The following is a 13,255-nucleotide window of genomic DNA, read 5'->3' on the forward strand; positions in this document are numbered from 1 at the left end:
ATCAGTAAAATTGGTTGACACTGACAGCTCACAGCTGCTTCTCCTACATGTTGCCTCAGTTTGCATAGTTCTTTTTTTCCATCATGCAAATTGTGCAGATGGTATTCTTACAGATTCTACTAATGAAAATGATGACAGTGAATGCACTTTTCAGTGGGTGGATGTTGGAGGCGGCGAAAGCTACAAGAGAAACACAAAGCAGGAAAAGAGCTCGGCGGAGGACAAGGGAGGAGAGGAACGTCACAAGCTGCGGCTCCAAGACAAAGAGCTGCAGGAGATGTCTGACGGGGGCTGGTGCCTCAGCATGCACCAACCGTGGGCCACACTGCTCGTCAAAGGCATCAAGAGGTAAGGAGTAAACAAAATCCAAAATGAGCTTCGGAGACAAACAAACACAATTGCAGTGTTAACCTTAAAGATCCAGGGATTGTTTTCTGCCAGGCCAATGATAGTAGAGGTAATGCTGCATTATGTGTGTGTGTAGGGTTGAGGGGCGAACTTGGTACACATCCCACCGGGGTCGCCTTTGGATTGCTGCTGCAGCCAAGAAGCCCACTCCTCAGGAGATAGCTGAGGTGGAAGCCATGTACCGCCACATCTACAGGAGAGGTACACAAACTGTACACAGCAAATCAGTAAATTAGACTGTGACTGCACAGCAAACAGCACTTGTAATTGAAGTGCACTCAGCTGCCACAAAGTCTGACATGATGTCTGTAGTGTCATGTGTTGTTGGGTCTCTAATTGCTTCTGTTTCCTGTGCAGAGCCCAGGTTTCCCAAAGACTATCCCACTGGCTGCTTGTTGGGCTGCGTCAACATGACCGACTGCCTGTCTCAGGAGCAGTTCAGAGAACAGGTCAGTGAAGAATTACACTATACCAGTCAGAGTTATTAGTACAGCATTGATCCATATTCTTTTTTATGACATTAGTGTCAAGTTTCTACACACCAGACAAAAAAGCTTGTCATGGGAGCTTATTAAACGAGAAGACTTTCACTTAGCGTTTGTTGTGTGTTGGGGATGTGTGTGTAGGTGTGCGTATATGTATGTGCGGCAGTGGCGCTGTCTACAATATGGAAAGGAAGCAAAAGAAATCAATACACAGACAGAAAGAAAAAGACACAGTTAGTTTGGCTGCTCTGTGCTTTTTGTGGTTGTAAACAGAACTTTTGACTTTTTCTTAGAGAGACAGAGAGAGGTGCAGGCAGGAAGCCACACACAGCTGTTTGTACAGATCTCCCCCCACTGGTTTTGACAGAGAATTGTTCAGAAATTCAAAAAATGTTTAGCACTTTGCAGGCTCTACATTCTTATGTGAGTTGTCTGATTAATATATTTACACCAAAATAGGTTATATATCTTGATTTATGGGGAGAAACCAAGCAATTCTGTGTTAAATCAGACATTCAGCAGCCCCACACAGCCTAAATGGAAAACTCCTTTTCATAACCACATTTTCCTGAAACTGCAATGATTTGATTGTGAGATTTGCAGTCGAATCAGGCTCCTTAGATTGAATCATCAAATATTTGACTATTCAGGGTCAGCCTTAGTACAAACTATAACTAAAACGTCATTAATCCTTTGAAACCTGAGCAAATTGGCTTGGTTTCTTTTAAAAACGTGGGAAGAAGGCAATGAGCAATGAAAGAAGAAATGACCCAAAAAAAAATTAGCAAGAAATTAGAAAAAAAAGAAAATTAGAAACAAGAAAACAAGTTTTAAAAAAGGGAAAAAAGTTAAACAAACAAACAAAGAATGATAATAATAATGCTGTAATATATTTTTAAATATATAATATTGATAATTGTTCATATAGTTTTCCCCTAGCTTTTTAAAAATAATTTTCTCAATCTATTAATTTTTTGCAAATCATGGAACATTTCTCACCAATTTGCTCATTGCCTTTTTCCCACATGTTTTTGAAAGCAATTGCCCCAGGTTGCTCAAAGGTTCAAAGATTTAAATACTTACAAAAGGCATATGAAAGCAGTACAAGAAAAGTGATGTTGCTTCAGGTTTCAAAGGGTTAAATTGCCAAACAAATCAGAGATGTGGGTGGTAATACAGGTCAGCAGCCAGGACAAGGCACCATAGCAAAACTATCTGGGAAAGACAACTACAATGTTTTATTTAAATCAAAGCCATTATAACCCTAAATAGACCCAAGGGGAGGTGATGGACAGAAAGACTTGAACACAAGTTTGAAATGATGCCACACAGAACCACTGTGATGCTGTGTGAAGTTACTCCTGTTTACATGTGAGTTGGTGGATTTATTTTTCTGTATTGTGTGTCAGTGTTTGGATGCTTTGTGATCTGAGTACAGAAAAAGTGTGATTGGCTTTTTGCTGACTTGGCGGACTGTTTGCTGTCGTTGCTGTTTTTTGTTGTTGTTGTTTGGGTTGACTGCTGGAACTCTTTTATTTCCTATCCTCCTCCTCCTCCTCCTCCTCATCTTGGCTTGTCCAGTCCCTGAGCCCCACATTTTGTCTCTTCATGAAATTGTATTGGAACTGCAAGAATTTAATGAGCATCATCATGGAAATTTTGACTCACAGGTAAACACACAGACCTCTTGGATAAGCGCATTGTGATTTTATAGACATCCAGAGGCTTATTTCATCCAAGACCACACAGTGCAGGACAAAAACGCACACAGTCAAACACAGTTTTATATGCTAGGAGGATGACTATAACTCTTCCTACACCCTTTCCCTTGTATGTCTTGGAAATTTGACAGAGAGATTTTGTATTTGACTGAGTTGATCATGCATTTTGTGACTTCTGTGTAAAATTGCTGCCTATATCATCTCTTACCAGCAGAGGTCAGACTGCACCTTTTCACCAGCATCTCCCTGCCAGTTTACAGCATTCCCCACTAGAGGCAGTGTGCACCACAGGACTAACCACTGAATCCAAGCCCTCATTATACCAGTTCCATCCAACCAAGATGGTTTATATATACACACACCACACTGGCATCGGCCTATTAGTTTTATTGTGTTTATGCAGCATGCATTCAAAGAAGGGTGTGTGTTGTCTCACAGCTACAGGAGACGTAAATAGAATTAGGAATAAAACAACAGACTACTGCTGCTTTTTGTGCTTTTCATTTTATGTCCCCCATTACACTTAAATCCATCCTTAACCAGAGTGTTACAAGGACTCTGGTTTGACTCTGAACATGTGATGTGGCAAAGCAAGGTGGTGCTGCATTGGCAGTATGGTCAGTGCTGCCCCTTTTTGGACTCATAAAGGTTTGTTTTTTTTAGCTTTTACACTCAAATTGATTTAATTAATTGCAGTTTTACCAAATATAAAGTGGAAAATACACCCCACTCTCCATTAAGTCAACATAGTGTCGTTCTCCCATTCGCTGTCAATGGAACATGTTAAAACTTAATTACATTGCCATCCTCGTCTCGGCTGTTTTGCCTCCGGCTTTGGGAGAGACTGTTCTGTCTGAGGTCGACTGGTCTCATCCTTTTAGAGTATATTATATGTTTGTTATGATTAGAGCTGAAACAGTGAGTAGATTACAAAATAAATTGCCACTAATATGATCATCATTCATCGTTTAAAGGTCCAGCGTGTAGGATTTAGTGGGGTGTCTTGGCAGGAGTGGAATAAAATATTCATAGTTTTATTTTAATTAGTTTAAAATCACCTGAAACTAAGAATCGTTGTGTTTTTGTTACCTTAGAATGAGAAGTTTATGTCTACGTACGGAGCAAGTCCTCAACCACAAAGTCGGCCATGTTGTTCTACAGTAACCCAGGATGAAGAAACACTTGTTTAAGATAGGGCCATTCACGTTTTTGCGTCAGCCACCGTAGTTCTACGACACAGGGGCTGGCTACCTTTTCTATTAAAAGAGCCATTTTTGGCCAAAAAAGCTCTCAAATAATCTGCCTGGAGCCGCAAAACACATTTGAACCTTATAATGAAGTCTGAATTCATGCATCAACATTACTAATAAGTCTAAAAAAGCATTTATTATTCTGTTTTACCACAAGGTGGCTACTCTGCAGTGGGCTGTTTATGATTGTTTGGCACTTGAACTTTGAAGAGTTGGCAGTAAAAGGAAACAAATATGTCTGTGCACTGTTAAATACTTTATTTTCCTCCTAGACTTTTTTTCAATCTGGAATCCTTAGCTAGCTTAGCTAAGAAGACCTTAGACTAGCCACTGCTAATTGATGTACAGCAGAATTTAAAGGAAAAGGCGATAGATCGTATGACGCACATTTAGTTGAACAACTTTTTTCTTCTTCAGTGTATAGGCCACACACTTTTATAATTGAGAATGAAAGAATCACACAAGGCTTACGACAATGGAAAATGAAAATGAAAATGTTAAAAAAAAAAAAACAGCCACTGGAGAAGGCCGAAAGAGGTGCATGTGGCTCCGGAGCCACAGGTTTACTACCCATGTCCTACACGATTGGCACACGCAAGAAGTTTCAGTTGGTTGCAATTTGCAGCTCATACTGCTAGATGTCACTAAGACCTACACATGAGCCCTTTAAGTATTTCAGTCATTTTCTGTAACCGCTTATCTTGTTAGAGGTCGCAGGGGCGGCTGGAGCCTATTGCAGCTGACATTGGGTGAGAGGCAGGGTACACCCTGGACAGGTCATCAGACTATCACAGGGCTGACACATAGAGACAGACAACCATTCACACTCACATTCACACCTACGGACAATTTAGAGTCACCAGTTAACCTGCATGTCTTTGGACTGTGGGAGGAAGCTGGAGTACCTGGAGAAAACCCACGATGACAAGGGGAGAACATGCAAAAGCTGTGAGGCGACAATGCCAACCTTCCTCTAAGTATTTTTTAAAATAAAAAATGCTAAACAAACAAGCCTCTTAAATGTGAATATTAGTTGTTTTTTAAAGTTGTTCTTGGTAGTAAATTCAGTTTTGTACTGAAACAACAAATCTGACGATGTCTCTTTCGGCTCTGACATTTTACACTTGAGATCAGCAGCTTATTCAACAATAGGAATAATTGTTAGTTGCTGCCATAATTACAATACAAGTAATGTCAGGCTTTGAATAGCAGCTCAACTATAAACATGTTTGTTTATTGTAGCATTTATATTTTTGAAAGAAAGGATTGAGATGTACCTCAGATGCCTTAGTGATTATTAAGAGTATCAAGTGAGCTTTTCCCACATCAGTCAGAGTAAAATCTCGATACAAATACACACCCTTATCTGATGAGGTGTTGCTTACGTCTTTTCATTTTTATGTTGTGTATAAACATAAACATGTCTCATTCAACATACTCCAGTCAGCAGTAAAATCCTATAAGCAGGGAAATGTATAAAACGGTCCACATTGCACAAACATGCCCAAACCCTGCACAGCTACAAGCCCTCATACACATGTACACACACGCTCCCGCGCAGTCGTTGATGAGATACTAGAGCAGATCACATTTGGAAAATTGTTCTAATTAAAAAAACAGAGCCACGGAAAAAGCAATGATGCCCTTTCAGGATGTACTTGTGTTTCCGTGCGTCTCTGCACACACGCATTTTAACATATGTGTCTGACTGTATTAGGCCAGTTGTCTTATTTCTCTGTGTTTGGGTAGAGAGGAAAAAAAATCGAGTTAAAAAATGTGTGCTGCTACATGGTTTGCATTCTGACTGCTGGGACCTGTAAATCTAAGGGCTTTCCCCTTTTGTACTCTGTCCTCATTCTCTCCTCCACCACTCATTCCACCCAGGGCTGTAAAATCATGTTTGCAGGCAGTGTGACTGCCCTTTCATCCTGTGAAAGGGTGTGTGTGTGTGTGTGTGTGTGTGTGTGTGTGTGTGTGTGTGTGTCCACTTGCACAGAGCAGCCATAAATAACACCCCCACCCAACACAAGGCCCCTCAGAAAAAAAAAGAAAGGAAGGCAGATGTAGAAAATAGTGAAGCAACCAGAGAGGAACAACAGTACCAGAGGCCTAATGATGGCGCTGAACAGTTGGTTGGTGCTTATTCCAGTCACCATTTTGGGAAGAAAAAAAAAGCCGAGACTATTCGCTGTTTAGCGGTTTAAGCTCGCCTCCTTTCATGTAGGCAAGAGTGCATGTTGTGTGAGTGCATAGTAGCACACAGCTGAGCTGGGCTGGGCGAGTGGGTGAGGTGTAGGATTTACTGTCCTGTGCTGGCAGTTGTGGGTGGTTAAAAGGGGGGGTGGGGATGGGGGGTGGCGGTGAAGGACAGACAGCCATTATTCTTGAGGCTCTTTCAAATCTGCCCCTCGTGATGTATGAAATATTTAGAGAAAGTGGAATGTGGGTGGATCCGAGAGCATGAGAGAAACACCATAACTGCAGTAAATGTTGTAAATATTTGAATATCACTGATCCCGTGCGATGGCAGTCGTTCCCCTGTTGGGGCGCTGTTGTACAAAGCTGCACCACAAACCTGATACCATGCTGACAGACAGTGTAGAAAGACCACCCCGGGCTGAGCAGGATCTCCATCTGCTTGACTTGGACCAATTCTTTCCCTCATTAGAAACTGACTGGTGTATTGATCCATTCTCCCCATAATCTCTCACTTCTCCCAGCTCCCCAGCCCCCCGTACTACTGATAATTGGCCAGCCATTATGATCTGTGCTCTGTCTCTCCACCCCTTCCCCCCCTCAGTGCTCACTCAGCAGTAGGTGGAGATGTACGCCTGACCTGCCGCCTGCAGAAGGCTGGGGTTGGGGGTGCCGGGGGGGGGGGGTGAGATAGGTACGTTACAGATTGAAAACTAGAATGTTTTGCTGGAAGAGGCAGAGTGACATAATTAAAAAGGATGAGCAGAGAGCCCCAGCCAAGCTAAGCAGGTTTATGGGTGGTGGGAACGCTGCAGATGGTTTACTTCACACATGCAAATGACACTCCACCGTCCAATATTTTAAAAGTGTGCGGAAAATGAAGCATTACTATATTTTGAGCATAACATTTATCTACGTGTGCACATTCACAGTCTTCAACAGGGTTCACAGCACAGGCAAAGGCACATCACACCCCATACAGGGCTCGAATCGCACCATCAACTTACACTCCTGTGGTGAAAAAATTGATTGGATCAATCCGTACTCTTAATAAGGGTCTGATTTATTTCTCTGTCGCAGAGACCATAACACCAGCTGCAGAGCTGCACGTCTTTGTGAATACACGTCAGAGAGGTCTGGTTTTTTGCACAGGAATGCCGAGAGAACATCTAGTGACTGTTCAGAGCTGTATTGATTCATGTGAAATGACAATGTGGGCAAGAAACCAAAGGCTTTGTGTGTACGTGTTTGATCCGTACATATATTATCTAATCAAAGGACCCTGTGAACTTCCTGATGATGAAATGTTGACATAGTAATGCAGTCTGGAAGTTGCAACATTCAGAGGTTATTGAACAGTGATGCAGCCTAATATTTCGCAGATAAGTGTGTTTTATTAACCTCAGGTCTATTGAAGGCTAACATGGAGCAGGTCCCCTGGCACTTATGTATCAGATAGACACATATTTGAGGCATGGCTTGTATTGTATGGTTAATAGCGGTGGTCCCCAAATGGTCTAGACTCAGGTTTCACATTTTATTGATCAGTAGGTCACAATCCAGTCACAGGCTATGTTAACATAGTTGTATTTCATAAATTAAAAGGAAATGAAGACTTGTGCACACAGTTCTTTTTACTGAAGACATGGTATCTCACAGTAGGAGAAGCACTGGTCTTAATAATGAAATTAATGATGCCTGGATTACATTTGGCTGTATTAGCTTCAGGGCCCTGGTGTTGTGCATGCTGGCTCAATCTCTTGCTGTCGTGACTCACTTGGACACTTGAGTAAAGGAGTTATTGTTATTAGTAACAGCTAAACTATTCCCCTGTTGTGACAAGTTAAAATTGCTGCTTTGAAAAAGTCACAATATGGCTGAAAAACCAATGACATTAATAACAACACTAATCAATAATTAGTAGCACTAGTGTAGTAATAACTAATTGAAGAATATGTTCTAGTTAAAGCATTTTATTGAGAGAGGTGTCAGATGGCACAGATCATAATTAAATAAATACAAATAAAGAAATTAGGTGGTTAATATACAAATGCAATATGAAGATAATTAGTGCGTTTACAAAACTGATACAGACACTGTTCTCTCTTGGAATATATAAAAATTAAAAAAGACAATTAAAAAAGAGACTAAGAAAACAAAAAGACAAAGCACCCAACTCGCCCAACCTCAACACCCAAAACAAAATCGAAGGGTATCGATATCGATAAAAGGTTGCCAGATGGTGTCAAATAAATCCACCCGCTCATTTCTAATGTATGTGATCCTCTCCACCTCGAGAGTACAGACAACATCATCAAGCCACATATTCACATTAGGGATATTTTTACCCTTCTACAACATCAATAGAAGAATATATGTTTAACAACAAGAATATGTTTTAGCAACATAAAGAGTCTATAGACTCATAACAGCGGTGCAGTAAAACACTTGCATCCTAATGTTAGGTTGTGTGCCTTCCCCTGCATTGTTATGTAACAGATTTCTCTTACAGTATCATCCGCATACAGTTTTTAATTATTTATGCATGTATTTATTTATTTATTTATTTATTCAAAAGGCTTCCCATTAGCTGACGCCATTGCACCAGCTAGTCTTCCTGGTGTCTTAAGTCCAGTACATCATATTCATTATTTATCATATACATTCTGCATACAACATCACATTTGTCTTATGCTGTGTTCATCACATGTGCACCATTAATAGTGTTACATTAAGAAAGTGGTCCTTCAAACATTGTCAAACATCCATTCCAATGTACATTCAAGTACATTGTCTTTAATCAGTCAGTCTCATAATTAGTCTATGAATTAGCCTTAAGGGCCATTACCAGGAATCAAGAACAAGACATTATATGTGACCAGTGCTGGACTAAAATGATCATCTTTACAAAGTACCATCTGCATACAGTATATTTATATATGCAACAGTATCATCTGCATAGAGTATTATCTACATACAGTGTAGGTATGTAAATGTATCATCTGAATATAGTATATGTATGTAACTGTATCATCTACATAGCTATAGGTATACTGTTCCCTAACAGTGATTGTCAACTGGAAACCATCAGTCCACATAAGCCCTGCTGAAGCTTCCCATCTATCTTGCAGAATATTGATCAATACAGAAAATGTACGGAAGAAAAAAATGCATTCTGGTATTTAGCATATGTAGCATTTTTTCTACTATATTCAGTCAACCCCAGAAACAGCTGAGTTCAAGTAATTTTATAAGGAATGATTTACCAACCCCATTTATGTGCGTTCTACCTGCGGGTACTAAAGGCATTACATTTGCATACAAAGTAGTAGTGATGCATCAAAAAGTGACAAGGCACTGTTCAGAGTAAGCTAGTAAAAGCCTAACTTACAGAAACATTGTGTGCAATAGTCCACCTTCCACCCTCTCTTTCTCTCTCTCAAACACACACACACGCACTGCAGTGTTTAGTCCCAATCAAATTGTGGGCAGATTCAGCTTCAGCATATTGGATTGTGATGTTTATCACAACTGCAGTAATATCTGCTGCCTTACGTTCGAGATACACCACCGCTCGCTCACCGAAGCAGCTCTGCCCCCGCTCTCATCTTTGCCCATCAGAGGCACAGCAGCCTTCAGTGTTGATAGGCCATTATTCATGATATGTAACCAATCTGTGCTGTAGATGGGACATTGAGTGACACCGAGAGCCATGACTGCTGACAGAGAGAGGCGACAGCATCAGAGCCAAATTAATGCATTTTTCAACAAATTTTATCGGCTATGGTGATTAAAACAGTTAAAAAAAAAAAAAAAAGGAAAAATAGAAAATATGTATGTCATGGCCAGTTTTGATATTGTGGCGGGCTGCCACAAATAAGCCAATGTATGGGAAACACTGCCAAAATTCTGCAGATTTATGCTGTGACATCTATTTTACAAACTTGGTTGTGCTTTTTCTTACTGTACAAGTTGATAAGAAGGCTTAATGTCAAGCTCTGCAATTTCTCCATCCACCTCTACATTGGAGAGGCATCATGGCAAGAGAGGGGTAGGGATCATGGCCATGTGGATTGTCTTTGCCAAGTATCCTACTAGCCATTGTACAAGCATTGGATGATCTGGAAGACCCCCATGGCCACATCAGTTTCCAACGGATATCAGGAACTGTAATTTCCATATACTGATCCGACAGAACAATAGACTCTGGCAAGAAAAAAGGAGGAGGCGTGTGCTTTTTGTTAAATGTGGACTGGTGTAGCAGTGGAAGTGTTGAGAGCTGTTCCGTTCCCGCTCACCCTCTGCCAAAAGGCAAATGGACGCTCTGGATCACTGCTGTATGCTCTTTAGAGGCGGCACCAGAGCAGAATTGTTGCCCATGTTTGGCATGCAACCATCTTGTTAAGGTCAGAATGTATAAAAAGTTATGACGCATGCCCTCAATGGCGCGAAAGGTCAGGATATAGTCAGACCAGTCAGAGGCCGCCCTACAGTCTGCGCTACACAACGCAGTTTGGAGCATATTCCAGGATGTTCAGTGTCACGTTCATTGACAATGTCACTGATGTCGGTAGATTTAATTTGTAAAACAACAGAAGCAACTGCATCCAAAACTACAGTTAAATCATCTCAAAACTAGAAACCAACCTGGATGACATAAACACAAGCACAACAGCCAGTGTAAACATGGGCAATTATAAAGCAGCAGCTGACAACGTAAGAAGAGGGAAAAAGGGACTAAATTGTAATGCGCATGTCGAAGGAATTGAGAGGATCACATTTCACGGGAGTTGTACCTTGTATGATTTCATGTGAGAAATAAATTGATTGGTCGATTGATTGGTTAATGTATGTAGCAGTATCATCTGCATACATTTTAGTGCCTGAATTAGAGTAGTTAACATATACTGTGTATAATACATTAGGAGTGGGCCCAGAAGGAACACTGATAGAACAGCAGAAGACAAACGTAATCTGTCATTTATGTTTTAGTAAAATATTGTAGCAATTAGTGTAGTTTAGTTTATTAATCTAACAAGGGCCCTGTACAACACAAATGTTGAGTCAATTTACATCTGCGGACTCGGGGCAGGAAATTTTTAACAGACAATACAGTACAATGCCAAACATTAAATGCAAAATAGTTTGCAATTTTAAAGACAATACTTCACATATAAAACAGCAAACAAAATGTACATTATACCAGAGGTTCCCAACTGGTGAGTCGGGGGCCCATTCTGAATGTGACTTGCAGACAAGTTTGTAAGATAAAAAAATACAAATACTACAGTGAATTTTTAAGCACAGACCTTTTATTTTGAAGTCCAGTTTCATGCTATAGAGTGAGTGACTAACGGACAGCTGCTTGACAGAGACCGCAACTACCTCAATGACATGGCCAAACGCAAATATGTTAATTCCATACAAAGGTTAAGATCTGTGATCACACAATTCTGTAGGGCTTTGACTAAAAATACTAATGGATTAATTAATCATCTATAATTACAAACACACATACAGATCACAATGATGGTTAAAAAAATTACACAGTCATCTCAAAAGCTTCATACTCCCCTGATAATGCATTTATATCTAGTCTGGATTGGATGTTGTTTAAAATAAAGTTGCTGAGTCAGTTAAATGTTTCTTCTCACAATCCAAACTGCACCGATTGGAAAGTCATTTTTATTTTAGGTCATTTTTGCTCTGTATCTGCCATTTCTATTATCTGTCTATGTCTTTGTGTCATTGCATCAGTGCTCAGAGGCCTACTTTGTATTTTTATCTGTTTAACATCCAGTTGGTCAAACAGTCTTTTATTTTGTCCTGCGTTGTAGCTTTCAGCTCCTTTATGAGTCCCTATTTAAGCCCATTATAGCAGAATATGTATATATACAGTATATAGGCTGCAGCTCAGTATGTGTGCACACCAACACATGTCAGATAACTAAAACCATAGGCGTATGGCACATCACATAGCTGCAAGCTTAGCCACTTATCTGTTAAAAGAAGTGCTGGTTTCTGTGGAATTCCATTTGTGCGAGCTCTCCCTCTGACCTCCAGAGTGGAGCAGCTCCCGTGCTTGTTAGGCCGGCTGGAAGCTCGGACTGATGCCTGCGTTTCCTTGTGTGGTAATGTGATATTTATATGCTGAAAGCCTTCCTGCCAGCATGCCACACACACTCACACACACATACACTCAGGGTATATTGGATGCATTCCAAAGGAAGGTAAGTCAGGCAATGCTATTTTTTCTTCCCCCTCTTTCTCTGTAACATTGTATGAATCCATAGCAGTGGCTGCTCCCCTTTCTTCCTGCTCCCCTCCCCCTCCATCATTCCATCTTCATATTTTCCCCCACTTTCCCTCTAACAGTATGTTTTACAGGTCAGGGCTGTGAAATTGTATGTGTTCGCAGAGAAGTCAAATTATGCTCAGTGAACAGACGTGCACGCTTACATGCAGCTATGCATCGCTCTCCCTTACTATCTCTTTCTGCACAACCCTCAGTCCCACACACTCACATTCCTCCCCTTCCTCCCTTTTCCTTGCTGGGCAGTTTGCCATGACAGAGAGGTCAGACATCATGTGATTCTGCAGTGGTGTGTAGAATGCATTCAGCCCAGAGTCCCCAGGCTCTGGATGACAACCAACCAAACCTCAGTCACAGGTTTTCAACAGCATGAAAAATACATAGAACCATCTGCCAGACTTGAAATGGCCTGCTACACTGTTTAGAATTTCACTGCTGTCCTTAGACCACTTCATTGAATGTCATACAATTCCTGCTGTTGGGGGAACTGTCAGTGAAGCCCCCCCCCCCTTTATTATCTCTCCACCATTTTGTTCTGCACATTTAATAGGACTTGTTCCTCCTGCTGTATGCTGATCACAGGAACTTGGAACAAAGATAAAGGCAACAAGAGTGATTTCAGACAGCTTCCTTTGATGGTCTGAAAGACAGCAGTGTTGATGAAAATATGTTAGAATCAAAGAGAGGTAACAGGATACCAAGCTGTATGAAGCATTAGACTGAATGCTAAACAGGTTCAAATTCTTCTTTGGTTATTCTTTTAGAATTATATGATTGTTATTGCTCTTTTAAAGCAGACCTCTTTAACATATCATTAATTTTTTATGTTGAGAAACAATTGTTTTGGGGTTTTTTTTGCTTTTTTGAAATGGAAATGTTGCA

At 40.7% G+C, this 13,255-nt stretch overlaps 1 protein-coding gene across 1 annotated transcript in view; it reads left to right on the plus strand.

Annotated features, from left to right (window-relative positions):
- Positions 1–13,255, plus strand: part of trip4 (thyroid hormone receptor interactor 4) — a 121,838-nt gene that overhangs the window by 4,483 nt on the left and 104,100 nt on the right. The window contains exons 9-11 of the mRNA XM_050052082.1: positions 155–348; positions 485–609; positions 766–857. Coding sequence (XP_049908039.1) covers positions 155–348; positions 485–609; positions 766–857 — 411 coding nt within the window. The remainder of the gene's footprint in view (positions 1–154; positions 349–484; positions 610–765; positions 858–13,255) is intronic.

The sequence above is a fragment of the Epinephelus moara genome, chromosome 1 (genome assembly GCF_006386435.1).
Source record: "Epinephelus moara isolate mb chromosome 1, YSFRI_EMoa_1.0, whole genome shotgun sequence".
In the NCBI taxonomy this organism is placed as follows: Eukaryota; Metazoa; Chordata; class Actinopteri; order Perciformes; family Serranidae; genus Epinephelus; species Epinephelus moara.